Here is a 25,844-nt window from a genome sequence, read left to right as displayed (position 1 = left end):
TCATTGTGGTGCCTGCTGTTGATAATAAATGTGTTTTAGTAGTAACTCCTGTCTGTTGTCACTGAGCAGCTCCACCACCTCTGTCATTGAATATAACCACCCTGTCCTCTGGATGCCTGAACATCCTTACAGCAACCGCCACATCAGTTGGTTAAAGATTCAGGTGATTCAGAGAGAAGGGAGGTGTACCTGGGGACAGGAAGTTGTTCTCCACCACAGCAGAACTCAGGAGCTCTACCTGCCCTCTGCCCACAGGACCTGAGAGTCTCTGCTCTGGGGGGGGGTAACACCCAGTGACTCCTGCTGTTTGTTGTTGTGTAGTATAAAGCTGCTGGCACAACACAAGCCTCACACACTGAAGGGCTGGTGGTACTCTGGGCAGGGACACTGCAGCGGCTCTGTTTACACAGATGTGCTCAGAGATATGTTCACTGATGCAAATTACACTGAAAACTTGTTAAAGGTGAGATGAAGAGATGACGTGTGAGCAAACGAGGAAGAGAGACCAAGCAAGTGAGGGAGAACCAATCCAGAGAGCTCAGAGTAGAACTGAACAGGCTGTTTGATTCAGGGTTGTTGCAGCAGGAATCAATAACCAATAAACACTGTTCAGATCAATCAGTTTGGAGACAAACTGTTCATACTGTGGCTGAAACATGAGACCTACTACTTCCTGTGTGTCACAATGTGATTGGATCACAGTGCTTCCTCACAGCACCTTGAATGTGACCACACCTGGTTTCTTAGAGCGCACAAACCTTGGTGACAGGTGAAGAGGGGCTTCATGTCAAGAGAGAGAGAGAGAGCGAGAGAGAGAGAGAGAGAGAGTGTGTGTGTGTGTGTGTGTGTGTGTGTCTTACCTGTTTCATTAGAGTATTGGTTCTCAGAACAATTGGCGCAATCATAACAGCAGGTGTGTTGACCCTCAGCTGTCTTCTTGAACTCTCCAGGTTTACAGCTGTTAGAGCATCTAGACGTGATGTTCTGAAGACAACAGAGACCAGGATCAGAGTCCAGAGACCAGGATCAGAGACCAGATACCATGATCACAGGGTACAAACCACGATCAAAGACCAGTGACCATGATCTCAGACCATGATCTCTAACCATGATGTCGGACCATGATCTCTGAGCACTCAACTCTCTGTTCCATTGTTCCTGATTTATTTCTGTATTTTCTTTTATTGTTCTCTTCACAGCCAGCTGTAACAGTTTGCATGTTGTCAGTCAACACACACTGCAGTGTGTGTGTGTGTGTGTGTGTGTGTGTGTGTGTGTGTGTGTGTGTGTGTATAAAATGACCTAAGGGCAGCAGGGTGTGGGCCTACCTTCAGGTCCTTGAACTGCTGGGTGCTGCTGTGGTTGGTGTGAGTGAAGTTGTTAGTGAGTAGGTCGTACTCAGCCACAATTTCATGGCAGTGGATTTCTCTTCCATCTGACCTCCACAAGTTCACGTTGTAGCCCTGGTTGACGTCCCCGTTGATGTTAAACTTGTAGCTCTTTCCTCCAAGTTTAAACTCCTGTGTCCTCAGAGCCTTCAGTACCTACAGGACCAGATCAGGTATTATTATCATGATCAGCTCACTTCCCTGGATCAGTCTATCAAACCACAATATTTCCACATGACAAGGACAAACAGCCTCTTCAGAGACTCTCAGCCTTTCATGTTTGACTGTGCCTGTTTGTTGCACTTCAGCTCAGCTCAGCTTCCTGCCAGAGAAACAGAGACCTCTAGGTGACTGTACAGCCATGTTTTCCTACAATATAAACCCTCTGGACCCCCTGGACCTCTGACAGTTTGAAATATGGTCTTAATATAGAAAAACACCAACAGTTCCACAGTGTGAGAAACAGGCTGCCAATGGTGTCAACCATGTGTTTATGGTATGTAAACCAAGGTGTCATATTTAATGTGACAATGATCTCAACAGCCAGGACCTGATCCTCAGATGTAACCTGAATCTAGACTTAGTCCTAATCTTAGCTGCCTGTAAACCTGAATCCTGATCATCAATCTAAAATTAACTTATACCACACATACACACACACACACACACACACACACACACACACACACACACACACACACACACACACACACACACAGGTGTGTGACTACCTCCCAGGGCTGCACTTTGCCTGGTGTTTTGCAGTCTGTGCTCCTGCAGACAGATGCCACAGCATAAGCCACGGCGCTCACAGCCATCTCAAGACCCAGGACAGTGTCATCATCAATGTGTTTTTTGAGGGTCTTCAATGCCTCAGACACCAGCTCGGCCTCTGTGGAGTCTTTACTGGCATTTAGCTGGATGTAGAACTTCTGCAGGAAGGAGTTATTCCTTGTGCGTTGATATCCAGCTGCTTCCAGCCTGCTAAGGTACTCATTGAATGATGACGAATTTCCATTTTTGAAGGTGAAGCCCACAACGTGTCCTATGTCCTTCAGAGTTAAGTTTCCTGTCACAGAGCTGGAGGAGGACCAACTGTCACTGGCCAACCAGACTCGTTTCATTGACTCCACAGTTTTTCCCTCTCTCAGCGCCTGGTCCTTCAGCTCCTGGTAAAGGTTCCTCATGTGATTAGACCTGGCAAATGACACGATGACCCTCGCCTTGGAATTGTTGTAGATGGTTTTGGCAGCCTGCGTGATAGCGTGACTGTTCACAGACTGATCTGACAAAACTGATTTGAAGGCCACACAGATCCCATTTTCTGAGGCCTTGGACTCAAAGTGCTCAAGAGCTGACCGGCCATACTCTCCATCTGTGATAACGATGCCCACCCAGTTCCAGTTGTTGTTGCAGAGGAGACGGACCATGGCAGCTGTCTGGTGCTCGTCATTAGGGACAGTCCTCATGAAGGCAGGATAGCGAGTCTTATCACTCAGAATCACAGCGGTAGATGAATAACTTATCTGGAGAACAGAAGACAAAGATGTGATGTTTCTAGGTGAATGGAAAAGTTCATCAAAATATCAAAACATGGGGCTTTGTGGTCCAGAGGTTAAGGTGCCAAACATGATCCATGTCATGACTGAGCACCAGTGTTTGCCAACATTAGATCATATATGACATTTTATATTGGTAATGAAATGATAAGCTAACACTGGGTGCACTATCAGATAGCTTACATTAGTTAGCTAAGCTGTAACTTAAGGCTAAGGTTATAAACTAGCTAACATTAGATAGCTAAACTATAACTTAAGGCTAAATATAGAAACTACCTAACATTACCCTCATATGTAAATACTTGACACTGTCTAATTCTGAAACTTAGAAGGTAGTTAAGAGTATAACACAATCTAGATAGTTAGCTACTGCTACATGCATTTACATACAGTGTCTCATTTAGCTGACATGATGCGCGGGAACAGAGACTTGAGGACGGGAGCCACTACAGAGAGTGAGGCAGAAAGAGATGTGCAGCTGACTCTAAGGTTTAGAAATGGTGCGGACCACTTTAGGGCTATCTGAAAAAGTAGTGCATCATCCAGGCGTGCCGATACACACTGCCACTCATGCTTGTGCTGAGAACGAATACTCTGATGAGACATATACAGTGCATCCGGAAAGTATTCACAGCGCTTCACTTTTTCCACATTTTGTTATGTTACAGCCTTATTCCAAAATTGATTAAATTCATTTTTTACCTCAACATTCTACACACAATACCCCATAATGACAAAGTGAAAAAAGTTTGCTTTGCTTGAAATTTTTGCAAATTTATTAAAAATAAAAACCAAAAAACATCATATGCACATAAGTATTCACAGCCTTTGCCATGACACTCAAAATTGAGCTCAGGTGCATCCTGTTTCCATTGATCATCCTTCAGATGTTTCTACAACTTGATTGATGTCCACCTGTGGTAAATTCAGTTGATTGGACATGATTTGGAAAGGCACACACCTGTCTATATAAGGTCCCATAGTTGACAGTGCATGTCAGAGCACAAAACAAGCCATGAAGTTCAAGGAATTGTCTTTAGACCTCTGAGACAGGATTGTATCGAGGCACAGATCTGGGGAAGGGTACAGAAACATTTCTGCAGTATTGAAGGTCCCAATTAGCACAGTGGCCTCCATCATCTGTAAATGGAAGAAGTTTGGAACCACCAGGACTCTTCCTAGAGCTGGCCGCCCGGCCAATTTGAGCGATCCGGCAGAAGGGCCTTAGTCAGGGAGGTGACCAAGAACCCTATGGTCACTCTGACAGTGCTCCAGCGTTGCTCTGTGGAAAGAGGAGAACCTTCCAGAAGGACAACCATTTCTGCAGCACTCCACCAATCAGGCCTATATGGTAGAGTGGCCAGACAGAAGCCACTCCTCAGTAAAAGGCACATGACAGCCCACCTGGAGTTTGCCAAAAGGCACCTGAAGGACTCTCAGATCATGAGAAACAAAATTCTCTGGTCTGATGAAACAAAGATTGAACTCTTTGGCCTGAATGCCAAGCGTCATGTCTGGAGGAAACCAGGCACTGCTCATCACCTGGCCATGTTTTTCGTCAGCAGGAACTGGGAGACTAGTCAGGGTCGAGTGAAAGATGAATGCAGCGATGTACAGAGACATCCTTGATGATAACCTGCTCCAGAGTGCTCTGGACCTCGGACTGGGGCGAAGGTTCATCTTCCAACAGGACAACGACCCCAAGCACACAGCCAAGATAACAAAGGAGTGGCTTTGGGACAACTCTCTGAATGTCCTCGAGTGGCCCATCCAGAGCCCAGACTTGAACCTGATTGAACATCTCTGGAGAGATCTGAAAACGGCTGTGCACCGACGCTCCCCATCCAACCTGATGGAGCTTGAGAGGTTCTGCAAAGAAGAATGGGAGAAACTGCCCAAAAATAGGTGTGCCAAGCTTGTAGCATCATACTCAAAAAGACTTGAGGCTGTAATTGCTGCCAAAGGGGCTTCAACAAAGTATTAAGTAAAGGCTGTGAATACTTATGTACATGTTATATTTTTGTTTATTTTTTAATGACTTTGCAAAAGTTTCAAGCAAACTTTTTTCACTTTGTCATTATGGGGTATTGTGGAAAAAGTGAAGCGCTGTGAATACTTTCCAGATGCACTGTAAGACACACTCACTCACTCACTCTCACACTCTTTCTCTCTCTCTCTCTGGTTAAGAGTCAGATTCACCTGTTGACATGAAGCCCCTCTTCACCTGTAATCAAGGTTTGTGCGCTCTAAGAGACCAGGTGTGATCACATTTAAGGTGCTGTGAGGAAGCCTACTTATCTGATAGGACACAGTGTGTCTCCTATAATAACACTATATCAACATACTCTGCTGTGAAATACGGAGTACCCCAGGGCTCTGTTCTTGGCCCTCTGCTTTTCTCCCTTCAGTCATGGAATAAATTTCCACTGTTATGCTGATGATACTCAGCTATATATGCCCATAAAGGTTGATGATTCCTTTCAGATTGCAAAGCTAGAGCTCTGTTTGTCTGCTGTAAAAAGCTGGATGTCTCATAATTTTCTGCTCCTAAACCCAGACAAAACTGAGATGCTGATAATTGGCCTGAACTGACATAGACACCAGTTTGATCAAGTAATATTAACTATCGACAATTGTGTGTTTGTTTTATCGACAATTGTTTCTCACAGTCGCACAGCCAAAAACCTGGGTGTCACATTCGATTCTACCCTTTCCTTTGATCAGCACATTAAAGATATCACTAAGACCTCCTTTTTTCACCTATGTAATATAGCTAGGATTCAGTCTTTTCTGTCTATGACTGATGCTGAGATCCTAATTCATGCCTTTGTTCCATCAAGACTTGACTGTTGTAATGTCCTGTTTTCTGGCCACATTCTCGTATTAAAAGTCTTCAAAAGGTTCAGAATGCTGCAGATAGAATTTTAACCAAATCCAGGAAATGTGATCACATTACTTCAGTTTTAGCTTCCTTCCTATCCATGTCAGATCAGACTTGAAGGTGCTTCTGATGACATATAAAGCTCTACACGGACTTGCTCCGTCATACCTGTCTGATCTTCTTCAACCTTATCTTCCTTCTCGTGATCTCCGCTCCCAGAGTTTAGAGCTCTTGTCTGTTCCTAGAGTTAAAAAGTCTTCTGTAGAGCCTTCTCCTATCGGGCCCCTCTGCTCTGGAACAACCTCCCTGCTCATATCAGGCTGTCTGACTCAATTCATGCCTTTAAATATAAATTTAAAACTTATTTTTATGCCTTTACTTGAAGATGTATATTCTCCAACTACCTCAGACGTTTTACCTGTCATTCTCCTAACAACGATGCGTGGGCCACAGTCTCAATAAATCAATCATACCCACAATATACACAGTATAGCCCTAGTTCTTCTGCCAACTAAATTACTGTGAACTCTCTGAATTTACTGCATTATTCTAACCACCCAAGCTGTGTGCCCCTCCACCTCTCTGTCTCCCTGTGACCCACCTCCCACCCCTCCTCTTCCTCTCTCTTTCTTTCTCTCCCCCTGTTGTTCTCTACAGGTCCTTCTGCCCCAAGCTGCAGAGTAAGAATCTCCAATTGCAACTGCCTCCACGATCCTGCTCAACAACTGCTGCTAAATTTGTTAGTCACTGTTATTAACTATCATTAATACTATTTTTATATCAGTAGCAGTATTATCGTTAACATTAACATAATCGTTGCTGCTGTTACTGCTTATTACTGTTACAACTATTAGTGCATCTCTCTCTCTCCCTCAAACCCAACCGGTCGAGGCACCGCCCACCCTGAGCCCAGTTCTGCCCGAGGTTTCTGCCTCTTAAAGGAAGTTTTTCCTTGCCGCTGTCGCCAAGTGCTTGCTCTTGGTGAGAATTGTTGGGTCTCTTTCTCTCCAATACTTTAAAGAGAAGGTCTTGAGATAACTTCTGTTGTGATTTGGCGATATATAAATAAAACCTGACTTGATCAGCCTCTCCTATGTGCAAGGAGGCGCTGGCACATAAAAGTAGGGTCCTTGAAATGCAGCCTTCCTGTAAAAACCTATGGCTCATTTACACACTATAATTTGATTTGTCTTATATCACAATGACTCATGATCATTTCAGTGTAGTGAGTGACTGACATGGTTTTCCTGGATGTATTGATTGGTTAAAATAATAATAATAACAACTTTATTTATATAGCACTTTTCTAAAAACAAAGTTTACAAAGTGCTTTACATACAATTAAAATCCTCATCCCTCAAGATACAGAAATAAAATACAATAGAATAAAATAAAGAATAAAACAAGATAAAATAAAACAATTCACACAAAAGCCTGTTTGTGCTAGCCTAATATTCTCGGGCAGGCTGTTCCAGAGCACAGGTGCCCTTACAGCAAATGTGCAGTCACCTTTTGTTCTGAGCCTGGACTGTGGCACGACTAAAAGGGCCTTACTTGAGGATCTCAGGCTCCGTTCTGGCTCATAGTAGTCTAAAAGGTCTGCAATATAGCTTGGGGCTAGACCATTTAGTGCTTTAAATGTTATTAATAAAATTTTAAAATCAATTCTAAATCTTACGGGTAGCCAGTGCAGTTGTGCCAAGATTGGGGTTATGTGGTCTCAATGTTTAGTGCCAGTTACAATTCTTGCAGCAGCATTTTGAACAAGTTGGGGGCGTGACAGTGATTTCTGAGTGAGGCAGGAATAAAGTGAATTACAATAGTCTAAATGAGATGAAATAAAAGCATGAATAACTTTTTCTAAGTCAGAGTGAGATAAAAAAAAACAACAGATTTTTTAGATATTTCTGATTGCACTACCCTCTTTACCTGCTCCTTAAAGGTCAGGCCACTGTCAAAGAGCACTCCTAAATTACTGGCAACAGGTTTAATATTATGTGAAAAATCGCAGAGAATGTTGGTAAAATGGTTTCTAATGGTAGATTTTCCAAGGATTACTATTTCTGTTTTGTTTTCATTCAGCTGAAGGAAATTGTGTGACATCCAACCATCAATGTCCTTCAAACACTTCCTAAGAGTAACAATACAATTAGTGTCATTTAGCTTAAGGGGTAAATAAAATTGTGTATCATCAGCATAGCTGTGAAAAGAGATATTATGTTTATGAATTATGTGGCCAAGTGGGAGCATATAGAGCAGGGGTCATCAACTACGTTTGTGGAAGGGCCAGAATCTTTCTCGGCAGACACTGTGGGTGCCAGACTTTAAAATAAAATTAAACAAAATTTACATTTTGGCCTCATTAATGTATTGTTGTTTTGATATTTTAATTTTCTTACAAAATTGATGTCATTTTTTAGCCTTTATCAGTCAGGCTCCTATCACCTATACCGCTGCCTGCCACCAGGGGTGATAGAGATATTTTGCCTTGAAATTTGTGGAGCTGTCATGTCCAGCACTGGAAGAAATTTATGCGTTTTGGAACAAACTTGATTGGTTCCAGGCAGATTTGTTGTCAAGGAGGCTGCTTTGGCAACTTCACAGAGAAGATGAAGGAGGAGAACTCGATCTCAATTGCTTTTTGGGTTGCTTTAATAGCGGGGATTTTTTTTTTTTTAAAGGATACCCTAAATACCACAAGAGATTTTCTTTTTCCTTCTCACTATTTCAGAATTCAATTGAGGGCCGGATTGGAAGCTTCGGTGGGCCGGATTCGGCCCGCAGGCCGCCAGTTGATGATCACTAATATAGAGGGAGAAGAGGAGGGGACCAAGGATTGAGCCCTGTGAGCTAGACTGCTGGGGGAATCCCATGATGCACTGGGCTCTCTCTCTCTCTCTCTCTCTCTCTCTCTCTCTCTCTCTCTCTCTCATGGAATGGGCAGTACTCAGGGAAGGTTCAGAAGAGGAAGAAGGAAGAGCTAGATGAATTTGTGCGTGGCTAGAGGAAGGTACTGAGGAGGAGGTGTGGCATGTAAACAGTCATGCACGTGGAGCAATCTGAACAGCGTGTTTTTATATTAGCCGCTAGCATGCAGCTGCTTAGCCGGTTAGGATGAATTACCTATAAGGCTCAATAATGTATGTTAATATCTGTGAAAGTCCTGTTGGTGTGAATCTATGAATGTAAACACTGCTCTGAGTGATGAACCTCAAATTTTATGTTAAGGAAATTTTAAGCAGGGTAACTACTGACACCTGTTTTACCAAAAGGTCTGACATGCCTGTTGGTGATGAACTGACAGTCGTTGTTGGTGACAGGTTAAAAGACTCTGAAGCTGAATGACTGTTAGAGTGAGAGTGGATGGAGAACAATGAAGGGAGCCATCTTTGAACAGAGACAGGGGCCACCTCCTTCCTACCGTAAATGACTGTGTGTTATCACATGACCAAACTGCACACTCTTGCTACATACACTGTTCCTAGATGTCCAGAATAAAGTTCCCTGCTCAGATGATTGTTCCTCCTCTACGCAGCATGAATGTGACTAGCTGATGTTGCTCTGGATAATATTGTTGGATGGAAAGACCAATCAAACACCCCAGTCCTGTGGCTCTGCTGCTGTGACGGCAAAAATAAGTTTCTTAAATGTAAATTGTTTTTTATAAATCATTCAAAGTGATGTAGATCTTTTTGAATACATGTATTTTTTACATGCTATGTGTCTATATGTTAATACAAAAATAACTGTGTACAGGTCCTAACACAGGGTCAGAGGACTGTTTGAGAGTCAGAGCAGGTCTACTGCAGCACACCTCCACACATGCTAAGGTGCAGGTCATTTCTGCTGCCAGTGAGACCAGTGGTATCTCTGTCCGTGTTCACTGTGTCCCATTTAAAGCACAACTAAGAGGAGGCAGCTGTGTCTTTTCCTGTTCATCTGTGGCGCCTCACCTTGAAAGTGTCCTCACCTGTGTTCTCTAATGACTGTCAATCATGCATCAGCTGACAGTTTATGGTCATAATAAATCTGTCTGACATTTATCAGCTGCAGCAGCTGTAAACCTGTTTGGGTGCTTCAGTGAACTCTGTGTCAAACCTGCTGAATCAGCAGCCTGGTCCTGTCTCTTACCTGAGGAATCATCCTGAGCGTCAGTTGCCTGGCGATGGCGATGGATGTTTCGGAGTTGGAGGCACCTATAACAGACATGATTGGCTGTCCACAGGTGGAGGCGTTGCTTCTTGCGTGGCAGTCGACCTGCTGCATGAAGTCTGCAGTTGCTCTCAGAGCTGTACTGACATCAGAGCAGGAGTCCAGGATCCGGTATCCCAAAGTGACATTCACCTCTGTCAGTGGAGGGGATTTATTCATCACCTCTATAGCGTTGATCATAATCAGAACGGAGACCAGGGCTCTCTCATTAAACCTGAGTGAACGGGACAGATAATAACTACAGCATCAATAATAACTGCAGCACCAATAATAACTATAGTACCAATAATAACTACAGCAACAATAATAATAACTATAGTACCAATAATAATAACTATAGTACCAATAATAACTACAGCACCAATAATAACTATAGTACCAATAATAACTATAGTACCAATAATAACTACAGCAACAATAATAATAACTATAGTACCAATAATAATAACTATAGTACCAATAATAACTAAAGTACCAATAATAATAACTATAGTACCAATAATAACTAAAGTACCAATAATAATAACTATAGTACCAATAATAATAACTACAGCAACAATAATAATAACTATAGTACCAATAATAATAACTACAGCAACAATAATTATAACTATAGTACCAATAATAATAACTATAGTACCAATAATAACTACAGCACCAATAATAACTATAGTACCAATAATAACTAAAGTACCAATAATAATAACCATAGTACCAATAATAGTAACTACAGCACCAATAATAATAACTATAGTACCAATAATAATAACTGCAGCTCCAATAATAGCTATAGTACCAATAATAACTAAAGTACCAATAATAATAACTTTAGTACCAATTATAATAACTACAGCACTGATAACTACAGTACACATGTGAAAGACTGGAGAACTTTTTACTCCACTACATTTATCTGATAGTAGTTATAGTTTTAACTTATGAACAAATATATAATCAGTTTAAACCAGCCAACAGTATAAAGACTCAGGAAGATCACTCCTGACTTTGGAAATTACAGTTTGACAGAATTATTTTAAATCAAGTTTCATTTTGTGGCTTTTTCCAGAACCCACTCTTCATGTTCTTCATCTTCAGCCACTGATGAAAAGGGTGAGAAGTGGTTGAAATCTCCAGAAAACATCAGTAAGTGTGTGCTGAGCAGATGTTGGTTAAATTAACACAGTGACTGTGTCATCATTCATCAGTCGTCCTGACAGAGGCTCTGCCTCACTCAAAGATACAGGATCAGTTAGTCTCTTCTCTGGTTTATCCAGTATCTGGACCTGGACCAGGGGACCAGACCACATCAAGTCCAGTTCTTCAGTCCTTGTACTGATAACAGGGGTCATCTTTTAGTCTCTTCTCTGTTTCCCTCTCCTGTTATCTGAAGGTTACTGATGCACTGAGTCTTTAACACTAGAACGGCCGTGGCAGTCATTCTGACTGTTTTGAAACTTACATGTGTAATAACTTGGTTAAATATATAAATACAGACCTTCTGTTTCCTGACTTTTCCTAAAATTGCCTTTTTTTTCATTTAAAGGAGTTTTCATGTAAATCACACAACAGGCAAAAAAAAAAAAAAAATCTACATATTTTGTCCAGTGACGGTCATTTTGACCACACAGAATTTCATGCTGTTATATTGTTTATACTTACTGTTACTGTTTATATGGGTTGCTTAGCAACTATTAAATCATAAACATAGAGGTCTTGTATGCTAGCTAGTGGATTTATATTTGACAACAACTATAAAATATTTTATAAAAATTGGCTAATCAGAAATATAAATATCAGAAATTGAATAATTGTCTGTCTTGTTGAATAACTGTCTACACAAGATATTTGAGAATTTGGAATATGTCAGAAATGAAAAGAAAAGATGAAGACAAAAATGACAGCTGCCATGGCCCTGGAGATGCTTCAGCAGTTGGACAGTGACGATTCTGATGCAGGGGGTCTGTTGGAGGTGGAAAGTGACAGCAACTTTTCCTGGGTGAATGAAAACAGTTCATCCTCATCAGAGAGTGATATAGAAGCGAAACCAGTGAAAATGAGGCGGTTGCTTTCGTCAGAGACTACCGATCCAGATGTTCTGTTCACCACTGATGCACCAGGTGAGTTCCGCTGCCCTGTTCTGTCTTGTGCTGAGCCAACTGGAGTGCTCAGCCTGCCCTCGGAGTCACCTCAGGCGGAGGCAGCTATGGAAAAGGGGAAGGATGGGACGGTGTGGACTGTCCTTCAGCCTACTGAACGTCCAGGGAGAAGGTAGAGCCATAACTGCCTGACAGAAGTTGCTGGCCCAACAGCACACGCAAAGCACAACTCAGACAATGTGCTCACAGCCTTCTTGTGTGTCTTTGATGATGGTATGCTGAAGCATATCAGAGACTGCACTGTAGCTGAGGCCCATGGGCACCATGGTGACAGCTCATGAGACTTGACAGTAGCTGAACTAAAAGCCTTCATCGCCCTGTTATACATCCATGGCGCACAGGGTGCAAAAAACATGGAGCTGGGCAGCAAGTGGTCTGAGAAATGGGGCTTTCCATTTTTCAAGGAAACTATGGGCAGGAATTGCTTCAGGGAGGAAATGAGATTCTTGCGGTTCGACAAGAAGGAGACACGGCTTGTGCGTCTGCAGGACGGCAAGTTTGCCCTGGTGTCAGGCACTTGGAACAAGTTTGTCCAAAACAGCATTGCCTGCTACAAGCCCGGTCCCGACATCACAGTGGATGAGCAGCTTTTCCCCACCAAGGCCCATTGCAAATTCATTCAGTGTATAGGGAACAAACCAGATAAATTTGGCATAAAATTCTGGCTGACTGCGGATGTCAGATGCCAGACAAAATATATGCTGAATAGGGCTCCGTTTCTGGGAAAGGAGGAGGCGCGGAGCAGAGGTCAGCTGGTGGGAGAGAGTGTGGTTCTGAGCCTGGGAGAGCCATATCTGGGGAAGGGAAGAAACATAACCACTGACAATTTTTTCACCTCCCTGAAGCTGGGGAAAACGAAACGTGAGCTGCCCCCCTCTGTGAATGAGCAAGCGGATTTGTTTAGCACAAAGGTGCTGAAATGTAGTGATGCGACACTCACCATCTACCAGGGAAAGCCGAGGAAGAATGTGTGCATTCTGAGCACACAAGCATGAGCATCACTGATGGGCCCAAGGCAAAGCCGGAGTCAGTGGTGTACTACAATAACACCAAGTATGGTGTGGATGTCCTCGATCAGATGGCAAGGAAGTACTCCGTGAAAGGCGGCACACGTAGATGGCCACTAGCTGTCTTTTACAACATCCTCAACCTGGCTAGGATCAATGCTCACATCCTCTTCCAGGGGTGCACCAGCATCAAAATAATCATAATAAGGAAGTTTTTGCAGAGGGGCTGAGAGCGGACTTTATGGACGGTAAAAGAGCAGGATGGCTATTTTATTTTATTTTTGTTTTACAGTTAACACTATAACATTTTACTCCTTTTACACTTTAGATACATTTGTAGTTGAGTGCAGGACTTTAACTTTGATTTGTGATGGAGTATTTTTAAATAGTGCTGTTATTACTTTTATTTGATTATTTGTTACTACAGATACTGAATATCAGGATGTTTTGACTCATGGGACTAAACTGTGACTGCTGACAGAGGAGGATCAGCTGTTAATCATGTGTTACATCAGTTTGATTGATCTCACCTGATACACGGCTGAATCTGAGGTGCATAAGAGTCGTTGTTCCTCTTCTCTACATTCCTATGAACGGGGAACATTCCTCCGATGATGATGTCTCCTGGGGCTGTAGCTGCCAGTGCTCTGGTGTCGGCTTCAGCAGCAGCGTGTCCTGTCTCCAGGATCATAAGCAGAAGTGTGAGGTGAGCAGTCCAGGCCATGGTCCTGCCCTCTGTACTGTCTCTCTGTACTGGGTCTCAGCTCCTCGTCCTGGTCTGTGGTGTTTCTCCTCCAACACACTGATACTCTCCTTTTAAAGCATCTTCATGCGGCTTAAAGAAAATTCCCTCTTGCTTCACTGATCTCAAATTCTCCCCTGCAGCCCTGCCCACTGTTTCCTGATTGACAACAGGTGAGTCACTGTTCAGCAGAAGCATCACATCTGTTGTTGTTTTGCATATTTCTCAGCTCTCACGGATCTGATCTGATCTGATATACTTTATCTTTATGGATGCACAAACAGACACACGCTGTCAGTCACTTTTGCACACAAACATTATTGTTTGATATTTGCATTAACTAGGACCTTATGTGGTAACTGCTGATGCCAAAATGCATTTTAGGTTGTGCTTAATAGTGTGATTGATATACATGGTAAACTCTGCAGCTGTTACCTGTCATTACATTAGATTAGATTTGACATTAAATATAAAATAATACTTGGATACTTTTTTCATAAAAAGGAAAAAACATTTTCTCTTTGAATGTGTAGGCTGTGTTTATGAAATCCCTTACGAGAAAATTACATGTGGAGCATATGTGGTATTCTGATATTTCACATGTGAAGCATTCAGGGATGTGGCTTTTTGACAATTTCAAAGTGAATATGAATGTTTATCCAGACTTCATGTGATAACAGTCTAATAAAACACAAATCCACATCACAATCATATGATAAAAACATCTAAATTAATGACTCCCTAGCTATGAGCAGAACAGGAACTGCTCAGAGCTAATTCAGCATAGAATTTTGAAAATACAAGACTGCAAGACTTAAACAAATATAGGCATGAAAATGGGAAAATGAAAAACACAAGGCTGAATTTGTAGCCCACAGCTAACCTCCTGACTCCATGGCAACATTATACATCCTCCTTGCGTTCCCTAAAATATTTTGAAGGATTGCAGTTTCTAAACTCTGAGAATAATGATTGACAAATTCTATTTATACCTCTTCAACATTTATCCTTTTAACATTGACACTCTCCTCTTTTAATTTATACACAGATATTTATTGTGTTCTGAACATGTATGGGAATATAGGGCATAAAAAAAAGTATAATAGTTTAGTTAAAAACTGCCACAGAACCATCAGTGTAACACATTGGTGTGTTTTAATTGTTTTTGGAAACAATGGAGCTCTATGGCCACAGGGAATGAGATACATAAGACTATGACACACAAACGGTAGCAGGTGCATTCACTGTTGAGATTTGCTTCTTAGTTGCCAAAAGGAAAAAACTGCTGCAGAATATGGAAGACCGTGGGTTTCTGAACCATGAAAACAGAACAATTGACCACTTTCTGTGATATACTGATATCATAAATACAACAACAAAGAATACTGATCAAACAGATGATAGTTGGGGCCCTGCTTGATCTTGTGAAGTTACCATTGCAGAGGTCAGTATGACTCCACAGTATGTAGGAATCAAGCCAGATATTCATTTAACCATCATGCATTATGATTGACAGCGCACAAATGAGGAACTATTATGCAAACTAGTACAGTAAGTATGGAGAGGAAACAATAGTGTCTCTGCATATTGAAATTGGAATTACAAACTAATATTTGAATTCTGCAGTTGTTGGTGACCAGAAAATAACTAAGCTACTGTTAATACTACTACTGTTAATACTTAAGTGTGTTAAGGATTCGATTTTGTTGAATCCAAAGAAAAATATTTTTGAAGGGTGCACAACAAAACATGTTTGTTTAGGTGTCTGCCATTTTGGAAACAAACAGCTTTCCAAATTAAACTAATACATGTGTGTTGTTCTGCATCCTTCAACACAAAATTTCAGCTTAAACTATGTTGTTTTCCTGTCTGTATCGATTTCATTTATTTTGAACCAGTACACTACCAATGACGCTTTTTGATGGATTTTAAATGGACCAAACTGTATTACATTTGCATAGAGCAGCAAAAACCACTATATGTGTAAAAATCCCATATATCACTCAAAAATACTTTTTACTCACCCTGGAGGGTGTCCTTAACAAATGGCACTTCTTTCTAGTCATGCCATTTCCAATGTACCTTTGCCACCATGCAAAGATTTGCCTGATACAGTCTCATACAACTGTGGTATCTGGTTGCATCCTCTGGAACTGGCTATGAAAGACCTCCACATGAATTGCAATGGAGGAAACTCATAAAGAATGCTTGGTGCCCTAATAGGAAGAGAGAGAGAAAAAGAGAATTTGCAACATTTCATTTATCATTTATATACACTTATTCAACCATTAGTGAACCATTTCATAGTTAAGGTTAGGGTTAGTGACACAGTTGAACAAACTCTGTATTAAGTGTTACCAGTATTCCTTCTAACAGGTCAGATATGAACATTTAGGTGGCATTAAGACAGCAATGTCAGCCCTAAATATCAACTGTTGTGTAGGCAATAATAAGAAATACTAATAAGAAACAAAGTAGATGCTGTGATTCCTCTGGAAGCACATACTTTAAGTCAGTGTCATTAGTGGCTCTTTCAGCTTAAACACAAATTGATCAAATTCCCCCCACTTCCTGAAAGCTCCTTTAAAATAGAACAGAATCATACTTTCTGTGAGGCCACTATCAACCGTGTCATCATCTGAAAAAAAGTAAGCAGAGGGAGATTAAATAGTTGGCTAAAAAGTATGACAAGAAAAGGTCCATTTAATTAGGGAGGTAACATTAGCTTTTTGTCCAACACCCAGGGGATGCATACCCACACAAAATTAAAATGCTGTAACATTCAGTGTTTACTCCACCATATAATCCACTACTATCACCCCTTTCATTTTTAGAAAATGAGTATGACTAAATGAGTGATAGTTAAGTAAAAAGAACTTCAAGTGGTAAGCTTGGCCAGCTAAAAGGCGCCATTTTACATTAGCAAGCGCGCTAGCTTTAGCTAACGTTAGCTAGAGCAATAGCATTAGTTACCCCCACCTACCCCCCAAATACCTAACTGAAGCCGAACTGGTACGTGTCATGTGTTAGTTAACATGGTTCTCTTCAAATTAAGACAAAATGAATTGAGTTAGCGAACGTTGGCCTGCCGCGTTAACGTTAGCTAAAGCTAGCACGAATGCTAACGTTTTGTCAACTGACATGGCTGTCCAGTTCAAATGTAAACTTACCTCAGAATCTCTGTGCTTCAGCTTCGGTCTCCTGTACTCCTGCTTCAGTTATAATTTAAGAGGTCTTCAGTTGAAGATTGTACGATGCGAGTTGTCCTAACACTAGCACAGAGTGAGTGTGTGTGCATGTGTGTGTTGCTTATCATTTACTTGCAGTCATATTGATTGAATGATTGTATTTTTTGTCAGTTGTTCAGTTATTTATTTATTCTATTTAAAGGATTCTTAACCATAACTATGGAGCCAAATCAGGGCCAAAAGTGTTGTAATTGAAGATTTTCAATTTGAAACTGAAAGTTCAAGTTTTGATCTTGAACTCTAAATACAACAATGAATTCAAATTAAAAATAAGGGTAGGAAAAGTTTTTTTTTTCAGTTTAAATATATATATATATATATATATATATATATATATAAATATATATATATACCACCCCCCCACCCCCCTTATTTTATATACAGTCTAAGGTCGAAGAGGACGCCATTGCAAGCGGACACTACGCTACTTTCACGGTGGCAAGTGGAAGTGGGAAATGACATTTCGTAAAGCGTGGCTGTTTAACTGCACCATCTGGCATAGTTTATTGCACTTATACTGTGATTGGTTCCAAGTGTGGTCTAAAACAGCTCGCTAAACGGAGCTTTGTCAGTTTTTTCACTGCCAGTCACGTAAAAATGGTGGATAGAAAGTGCTGGGTCATACTTTTCACAGAAGAACTTGAGGAACACCCTCCTCCTCCTTCTTTGTTGTGTTTGTTATGCTGTCACTCACGATTTCACGCCCCTCTCAGTTGAGGCCAAATGCCACGCCCCCCATGCCACATCAGGGCCAAAAGTCTGAAACTGAAAAAATGTGATCTGAAAGTGAAAAAATAAAATTTGCAACTGTAAAAAAAATAAGAACTGAATCTGGATGGGGTGTGCCTGCCACTGCTGCTGGATACAGGAGCTTCACAGTCATTGCTGAACATGTCCACAGTTGAAAGGCTTTTTCCCCAATGGAAGGTTGCGCCTGGCACAGAGGATTTTTGTGTCTGTGGCAACTCAAAGATTATAATGGTGGGAACCATATCCTTCTCTGTTCACTACAGAACCAGGGCACTCACATCACTCACTTTCCAAGTGTCCCGCCTTGACCTGTTGTGTGACTTCTCCCTAATTGACAATGCTGGTGGCGCCATCCTGACTGTGGGCTTATCATGGCAACAGTGCTGACTCTCTCTTTTCAATGGCCTAGGCTGCCTTGACGGCTTTAACCACCGGCCCTTCCTTAACCCTGAGGTGCGCCCACTTATCCAACCCCTGCGCCGCCTGCCCCTCACTGTGTGTGAGGATGTGACAGCTGAGCTGAAGAAGCCGCTGGATGCATGCATAATTGAGCATGTAGATGCATCACCCTGGATCTCAAAGCTGGTGGTGGCAAAGAAAAAGTTGCTGTATGTTGATCTCAGGTCAGTGAATCAAGCTGTGATCCCTGACAAATACCCACTGCCCACAGTGGAGGAACTGACTGCCAAATTCCACACCTCCTCTGTGCTCTCAAAACTCGACCTTCTCCTGCTTTGTCTACAGGTTCCACTGCACTCAAGCAGCCACGACTTCACAGCATTTATGACACACACTGGGGTTTTTCACTACAGAAGATTGCCATTTGGCCTTAGCTCCGCCCCCAGCTGCTTCCACAAAATAATCTCCACCATATCAGCAGGCATCTATCTGGTGGTCATCTATCTGGACGACATGGCCCAATGGCAAGCATCCATGATGAGCGCCTGACTAAGGTGCTGAATGTCCTCACCTGCCACAATCTCACACTAATGGGGACAAGTGCTGCTTTTCAGTGTCCTCTATCAACTTTGTGGGTTTTCCCTTGACGGTTGAAGGTCTCAGCCACTTCATTCTAATGTGGAGGATGTGAGACACCTTCCCGAACCCACATGTTCCACCCTACTGGCTTCTTTCCTGGGGATGACTGCCTATTACCTACACTTTCTTCTGCCCCACTATTCATCAACCACAGCCCCACTGCACAACCTCTTAAAAAAGGGGCATGGACTCCCGAGTGCTTATGTAGGTGTACACATGAATTTGGGTGTATTAATGGTGGCACATGTACCTTTACGGGTGGCACTTCATGCTGCGGACTGACCATCAGGCTCTCACTGCCTTGCTAGCAACCTCAGGGTCAGGACACAAACCACTGCAAATCCACCCCTGGTCAGAGAGGCTCCAGCAATACAGCTTCTCTCCACGATACACCCCAGGCCTTGAGAATGCTGTGGCAGGCTTGCTCTCTCGAGTCTAACACTGGACTTGGGCCTGGACCTGCAGTCTCCCTCCAAGATCTCCAGCTCACCTTAGAGACTGATCCCCTCTTCTCCCAACTGCATACTTTCATCTGGGAGGGATTGATGCCCTATCACCAAGTTAGAGACGAGCTCTCGTGCTGGAATGACATCTGTGTGGCCCAAGGCCTCCACTCTGTGCGAGCATGCATCCTGCCCCTGGCTCACAAAGTTCATCTGGGCATAGTGAAGGTGCTGCAGGGGCCTTGTGTGTTGGCCAGGCATTGACCAGGACATAGAGTCCATGGTAAGACTGCACAGCCTGACTCATCAGTGGGAAAACTGGACCTCCATCACCTCCACCACTGCAGCCATTGCAGTGGCCAGCCGCCGCTTGAGAGCACATTCAAGTGGACACCTGTCAGGAGCTCTGTGGTGTCCCACACCATCAGCGCTTCCTCATGGTGGTATATGACCTCCACTCCAAGTGTCCATAAGTGGCCACTACAGGTTCAGTCACAGCCCAGATGATCACTGCCTTCCTTGCCTCTCTGTTCGCCTGGTGGGGGATCCCCAATGCCATCACCACAAACCCATGCCAGCTGACTATTTCACAAAACAAAACAACAATTGATAAAACAAAACAACATTTCACATTTTCTGAATTGTTGTTTTGTTTGGTGAAATGTTGTTTTGTTTTCTGAATTGTTTCGTTTGTGAAATGTTATTTTTTTTGTGAAATGTTATTTTGTTTTCTGAAATGTTGTTTTGCCCTTCAGGGCCACTGTACTATACACATCCCTATCGATTTTCATACATCTAGGTGCAACGCAGGCTGCTTTATTGAAATTTTCTAGGGGGCAACCTCGAGAAATTTTGCCACACCCATGGCAAATGCCCATACCATTTACAGAGTTAAACTTGGGATGGATGTGCAAAGTTTCGTGTCTTTTCAAGTACCTAGGGGGTACTACTAACTAGGGGGTGCTATAGAGCCAACATGCCACGCCCCTGCCCAATTGTGATATCAAAACAAACTACTCATTAGTAAAAATGTGTGCACAGTTTAATGTTTTTGAGCATTGCACCTCAAAAATGTGTTCATAAAATGAAAATTGTCACAGGAAACTGCTGAAAATTGCTGACTTCCTGTCTGGCAAATAAAAATTGAAAAATATGGATTATTCCCTTTATGATGTGATCAATCATCCCACCAAATTTCATGTAACATCCAAGCACCTTCGTCTCAAAGGTACTTGCTCTACATTAGGGGGCACTATGAGCCTGCTGTCAGTGCCTGCCCATTTGCTACATAACTTTGCCACATAACCACGCTTGATGTTTTCATGACTTTTCAAGCATGTAAATGTCCTTAAAAATGCATTTTCCAGCAGAATAATAATGATCTCAGTAAAAACAACATTCCTTGCACTTTCAGTGCCTGGGACCGTTGGGTTCAGGTGGTGCTCAAGCACCTGCCCTTTTGGTCCATGACTAGAAATGTGCCCTTTTTAGAACATTTCTACTTCTATTTCTTTTTTAGGGTTAGGGTTAGTTTTAAAATTCTGCCCATGGCATCAATCCTCAACAAAAAATTTGCTGTTGTGCACAACAACTTAGCTGTAATTCTGCGAGATACCTGAGCTCCTGCCCCCACATCTTCAGCTTCCCTCTCACAGCCACCACATGAATGTGCACAAACTGAGAGCTCTGCGGAGCAGCACTTCTCACTGACCTGCCTTCACTGGTGACAACCAGGTTATCACAGTGTTTGTCCTAAGCCTGGACATTGTTCGTCACTGTCGTGAAATCAAACTACTATTAAGCAAATCAATACAACCACGCTCCCTCAGGCAATAACCCTCCATTGCGCTTTACAACGAGCAAGCTAGTCTGTTGTTAAATAATGTCAGTGGAAACGAGTGCCTGGCACACTGGGTGCTGAGGCCCTAATTAAGTAATAGGCCACACAAATATATACAAAAGGCCATGGGTCAGAGTCAAACCAGCTTTATAGATACAGTATCTTTCTCTTTTCCTGTAGAAGACAACCGTACATGTATTTCCCCACAGCCCACAGAGCGTGTCAGTCCACTGCTCATTGATAAACTTCTCCAACACACTTGTAGACTATAACTGGTTTACAGTTACTACTAAATATCACATTTTCGTTTTATATCTTCAGTTTGTCCTAAGTCACGTTATGAGGTGTGTGTGGTCTACTCACAGAGTCTGCGGGTTCCCTCTGCGGGGCCGCTCCCCTCCCGGCCACCGGGCGGCAGCACCGCGGTACACTCACGGTCAGCGCGGCGCGCAGGATGAGCGCCCGCCGGAAACGGCAGTGAGTGATTGACGGAAGAAGAAAGATGGAGGCGGCAGTGTTCATTCTGTCGCTGGTGGACTGCTGTGCACTGATTTTCCTCTCGGTGTACTTCGTATCCTTTCTGCTGGGTGTCAAGTGGCGGGTGTTTTGTGGCGGGGTCGAGCTCACCCACCACAGCGGATCCACTTATTTATGAGCGCTCCAGCTAACGCGGACTCGCCGAGCGGTGACCCGCCCTGCTCAGGTGTCGGTGAGGCCGGTGTGTACTGAGATGAACCGGCTTCTGTCCGCGGGGTAACGGCGGGACAAGGTGGTTACTACAACCTGAAAACATCACTGTAAGCTGGGTGTCAGGTCTCAGCCACCGCGGACACAGCGTCAGATACAGGCTCATCTCCAGCTCGCTCCTCCGTCGCTGAGACCGAAAGTCCGGCCGAATATGTGACTGTTTAACGGTGATCGGTGAGTCAGCAGCTGTGTTTGTTTTTTACAACCTCACCGATGACCTCGTTGACAACACTGAGATCGTCACATACCTTCGGCCTGGAGCTGCTCACACATCGAGCAGCGTCTATCGACACAGAAGGAAAACTTTAGACCGTCTCCAAACAGACAGCACCTGTTATTATTTCAGGCATGGTGTAAAACCTGTGTTAACTTTCTGTGCGGCGATAAACAAAAGTACAAAGGTAGTAATCAGGTCCGTGTGATGAATCCCGTGCTGAGCTAAAGTGCCCACACCCGCATGGGATTTTTCCATGGCAGTCACTGTCAGCTGGGTCTGCTCAGTCTCCGTAGTTGTTTGTGTCCCTGTCTGAACTACAGTGGGCAAACAAACTCCACCCAGTGTTTGTTGTGCAGTGATAATGTCCTGCAGGTGTCTGTCATCAGTCTATCCAGTAGAATCAGGTCATGTTGACGTGTCTGTATCACCTTGACTCAGCTCAGATCATCACCCTGTCTGACCTGGAATGTGACTACATCAACGCTCGAGCCTGCTGCTCCAAGCTGAACAAAGTAAGTCATGTAGTCTGGATCCTGGGGCCTCCTTTGTCGTCAGTGATTTATATGTGATTGTTAAAGATGCTATAGAGAGAAGTTTATTAGTGAAGCTCATCTGTTATGCCTGATTGTGATGCATGCGTGTTTGACATGCTGTGTTTCAGTGGGTAATTCCAGAGATGGTGGGCCAGTGTCTCTCCACCATGCTGATGCTGGTCTCCATGCACTGGTTCATCCTCCTCCTCAACCTGCCTGTAGCAGCCTGGAACATTTACAGGTGTGTTTATGCTGCTGCTGCGTCCTGCAGTGACTGAGAGAACAGGCTCCTCTGTAGAGTTAAAACTAAGGAGTGTGAGACAGTACAAACTAGGGCTGCGAGATATGCAAAAAATAAAAAATCATATTGCGATTATCTTGGCAGATATCGTGATATGAATCGAGGTTTCAGTTGGAATGCTTGTTTTTACATTTCATATTCACTGAAACTTTTTTAAAATGATGGTTTGATTTTTGTCTGGGCTAGTACCAAACCACGTTCGCTTAGGTCTGGAGAATATGATTTGTAGGCCGGGGCGTCTCTGTAGCACCACAACACTTACACACTTATGGTGATAACAACGCACAACAATGTTGTGACACTCTGCAGCTCTAGTACAGTTTGTACTGCAGTGGTTACTTTTGTATTATCTCCGGGTGGATCAGGCTGTCAACAGCAGTGATGCAGACTATTGACCTCACACACCTGTGGTCCACTGCAGGTAAGAGCACAGGGCCCATGGAGCAGCGAGGCTCCGGGTTGGTTCACCCTCTTCTTGTCCCTGCAGGCACGTGAAGGTCCCTATGGGAAACATGGGCGTGTTTGACCCCACCGAGATCCACAACCGAGGTCAGCTCAAGTCCCACATGAAGGAGGCCATGATTAAACTGGGCTACCACCTGCTCTGCTTCTTCATTTACCTGTACAGGTGGGAGCAGCAGTGTTTAGTGTCAGCAGCTTGCAGCAGCTCACTGTCTGTGTGATGGTGGTGGCTGTTTGTATTAACATGTGTCTCCACCTTGTTTCTGCAGCATGATCCTGGCTCTGATCAATGACTGAAGCTCCTAGCAGGCTCTCTTACCCCAGCTGCCAAACTCCAGGGTTCCCCCTCTCCCCCTGCTCCCCACTCTGGTCCTGCTCCAGTCCTGTGTCCACCAAACCTGTCAGAACAGCCCAGAGAACACGTTCAGTCTGTGGTCCAGTTCACTGTTATCTGTGTCGTCAGAATCCCAGAGTTTCTACTGTTTGACTCTTCAGTACCATCACGACAAGACTCCACTGAGACTCACACGGTTTTTTATTATTAGCAGCAGTTACACAGCTCCTGTAACACACAACTCCACAGGGTGGGCCTCCTTCAGCACACACACACACAGACAGACACACACAGACAGTCAGTGAAGAGGTTTATATTACCAAGCACAGCACTATTGATAATATCAGAGTTTTCTGTCTAAACAGAGGGTGGGGCCCTGTCACCAAAGCTAAACTGAGAAAAAGTATTGCTTAAAATCTCAAAACACAGTATGACCTATTTTACCCCCCTTCCCACCTGTGGGAGGGGGGTAAAAGTGGCGCTGTGGCTCCATGCAGAGTTCAGCTGCTGGTGTGTCACCACAGGACAGAAGCAGCTGTGCTGTGCTCAGGCCTTCAGCTCTGAGACACATGTAGCTCCATGTTTGGCTCCTGCATCACATGACCCTGTTCAGGTGGAGGCGTGGTGTTTCAGCTGTTTGCTGACTGATCCACCTCCATCTGTCCTGCTGAGGGTCTCATGTGTCTCCTCATCAGCGATGCTTGAGTGTTGGAGCTCATGAAGAGGCCGTTCACATGTCAGCTTTTCTTTCCACACATTAAATGTAATCAGACGTGTTCTGGTTTAGAAGAATCTGGATCAGATCCACAGAGGAGGGACATGGCTGATGGGTGTGTTTGTTACACACCTGCATGTTTATTAGATCAGAGACACCCTGACGACGTGTCTGCTCTCTCACACACACAGACACAGATAAATCAAAGGAAAAGCCACATAAAGTAACTTTTAGCTGCACAGCACCGTCCAGAAACAATAAAGACAGAATAAAAATAAATAAGATCTAAAACAGGATCAAGTAACTTTAACAAACACAACAACCAGTGAAGAAGAAGCCTCAGAGGAAGAGTGAGGAGGTTTAGATGAAGACACTGAGTCAGTGTGAATAAGGCTGCGGGTGTTCAGCTGGGTCACAACCACTCACAGGTCAGTCACCTGCTGATGATGTCGTCTGTTGTGTGTCACTCTGTCCCCTCCCAGGCTGTTGCTGTCTGAACTCACACTCTCCCTCTTCACTACAGCTAAATGCATTTTAGTTGGTTTAACACAAAGTGTTCAGACACCAGAGCTTTGTGTTGTTTGTGTTGTGTTGTTTGTACTGAAGTGAGGATAAAACTCTGTGATTGTGACGACACCCGTGATCCTCACTGAACCTGCTCTGAGAGTCTTTGTGCAAACAGGAGCTGCCTGACCTCCAGCATCACACTCCATCACTGATCAACCACCACAGCTCAGCCTGCACACACACACACACACACACACTCTCTGATTGATACATAAACAGTCACATTTGATCCATATTAGTCTGTGTGTGTGTATTCATCACACATCACCGGCAGAGTGAAGGACAATCACACTAAACACACACATCAGTCCTGTTGTTCTGAACTGGGGGGTTGTGTGTCTTGCCATAAATCAGGTTGTTGAAAGAAGTGATTTTGTGTGTCTGTGTGGGGGGTACTGTATGAGTGACTCTGGATTTGACTCCTGCTCTGATGATGTTTACTGACCTACTCCTCTCTGTGTGTTAAACTGTGACGTTCCCTGGATCAGAGCAGGTGTGTGTTTTTGCTCTGCTCTGTGTCAGGACGTTCATACCTGCTCTGCTCCACTGCTGTTCTGGAGCCACTTCTTTCTTCAGTGTTGGTGAACTGGGAGAACTGGTGAATGGGTTCATGTCTGATTGACACCACAGTATAATGTCTTATGCAGTGTTCGGTTTGTTTCTGGAGGGAAATGTGGAGTTTCATAAATAAACATGAAAGACAA

General features: G+C 43.4%; 2 protein-coding genes across 8 annotated transcripts in view; one reads left to right on the top strand and one right to left on the bottom strand.

The window, feature by feature from the left end:
- Nucleotides 1-21,744, bottom strand: part of gprc6a (G protein-coupled receptor, class C, group 6, member A) — a 27,566-nt gene extending 5,822 nt beyond the window's left edge. Inside the window, exons 1-8 of one of the 7 annotated variants that reach the window (XM_071468504.1) lie at nucleotides 21,628-21,744; nucleotides 16,551-16,583; nucleotides 15,970-16,161; nucleotides 13,734-13,882; nucleotides 9,960-10,254; nucleotides 2,120-2,914; nucleotides 1,329-1,544; nucleotides 861-984 (exon numbers count right to left, since the gene is read on the bottom strand). In XM_071468504.1, the coding sequence (XP_071324605.1) occupies nucleotides 861-984; nucleotides 1,329-1,544; nucleotides 2,120-2,914; nucleotides 9,960-10,254; nucleotides 13,734-13,882; nucleotides 15,970-16,011 (1,621 nt within the window). In that variant the 5' untranslated portion in view covers nucleotides 16,012-16,161; nucleotides 16,551-16,583; nucleotides 21,628-21,744. Of the gene's footprint in view, nucleotides 1-860; nucleotides 985-1,328; nucleotides 1,545-2,119; nucleotides 2,915-9,959; nucleotides 10,255-13,733; nucleotides 15,224-15,969; nucleotides 16,162-16,550; nucleotides 16,821-17,115; nucleotides 17,504-21,627 lie in introns of those variants that run through there. The other 6 variants (XM_071468509.1, XM_071468507.1, XM_071468506.1 and 3 more) reach the window with 6 other exon arrangements.
- Nucleotides 21,677-25,844, top strand: cnih4 (cornichon family member 4). Its single transcript, XM_071468512.1, has 5 exons — nucleotides 21,677-21,835; nucleotides 22,672-22,740; nucleotides 22,890-23,002; nucleotides 23,550-23,690; nucleotides 23,794-25,844. The coding sequence occupies exons 1-5, from the start codon at nucleotides 21,767-21,769 to the stop codon at nucleotides 23,819-23,821; spliced, it is 420 nt and encodes a 139-aa protein (XP_071324613.1). The 5' UTR covers nucleotides 21,677-21,766; the 3' UTR covers nucleotides 23,822-25,844.

This window comes from Trachinotus anak, unplaced genomic scaffold (assembly GCF_046630095.1).
Source record: "Trachinotus anak isolate AG129_WGS33_773 ecotype Australia unplaced genomic scaffold, CSIRO_AGI_Tana_v1 ptg000032l, whole genome shotgun sequence".
Classification (NCBI taxonomy): domain Eukaryota; kingdom Metazoa; phylum Chordata; class Actinopteri; order Carangiformes; family Carangidae; genus Trachinotus; species Trachinotus anak.
Note: the sequence above shows the minus strand (reverse complement) of the source record. Positions and strands in the feature narration are given on the sequence as shown.

Coding starts and splice junctions, on each gene's coding strand:
- cnih4 (XM_071468512.1), top strand. CDS start 21,767: ATGGAGGCGGCAGTGTTCATTCTGTCGCTGGTGGACTGCTGTGCACTG. Junction 21,836..22,671: donor TTTTCCTCTCGGTGTACTTC/GTATCCTTTCTG, acceptor GACTCAGCTCAG/ATCATCACCCTGTCTGACCT. Junction 23,691..23,793: donor TTCTTCATTTACCTGTACAG/GTGGGAGCAGCA, acceptor TTGTTTCTGCAG/CATGATCCTGGCTCTGATCA.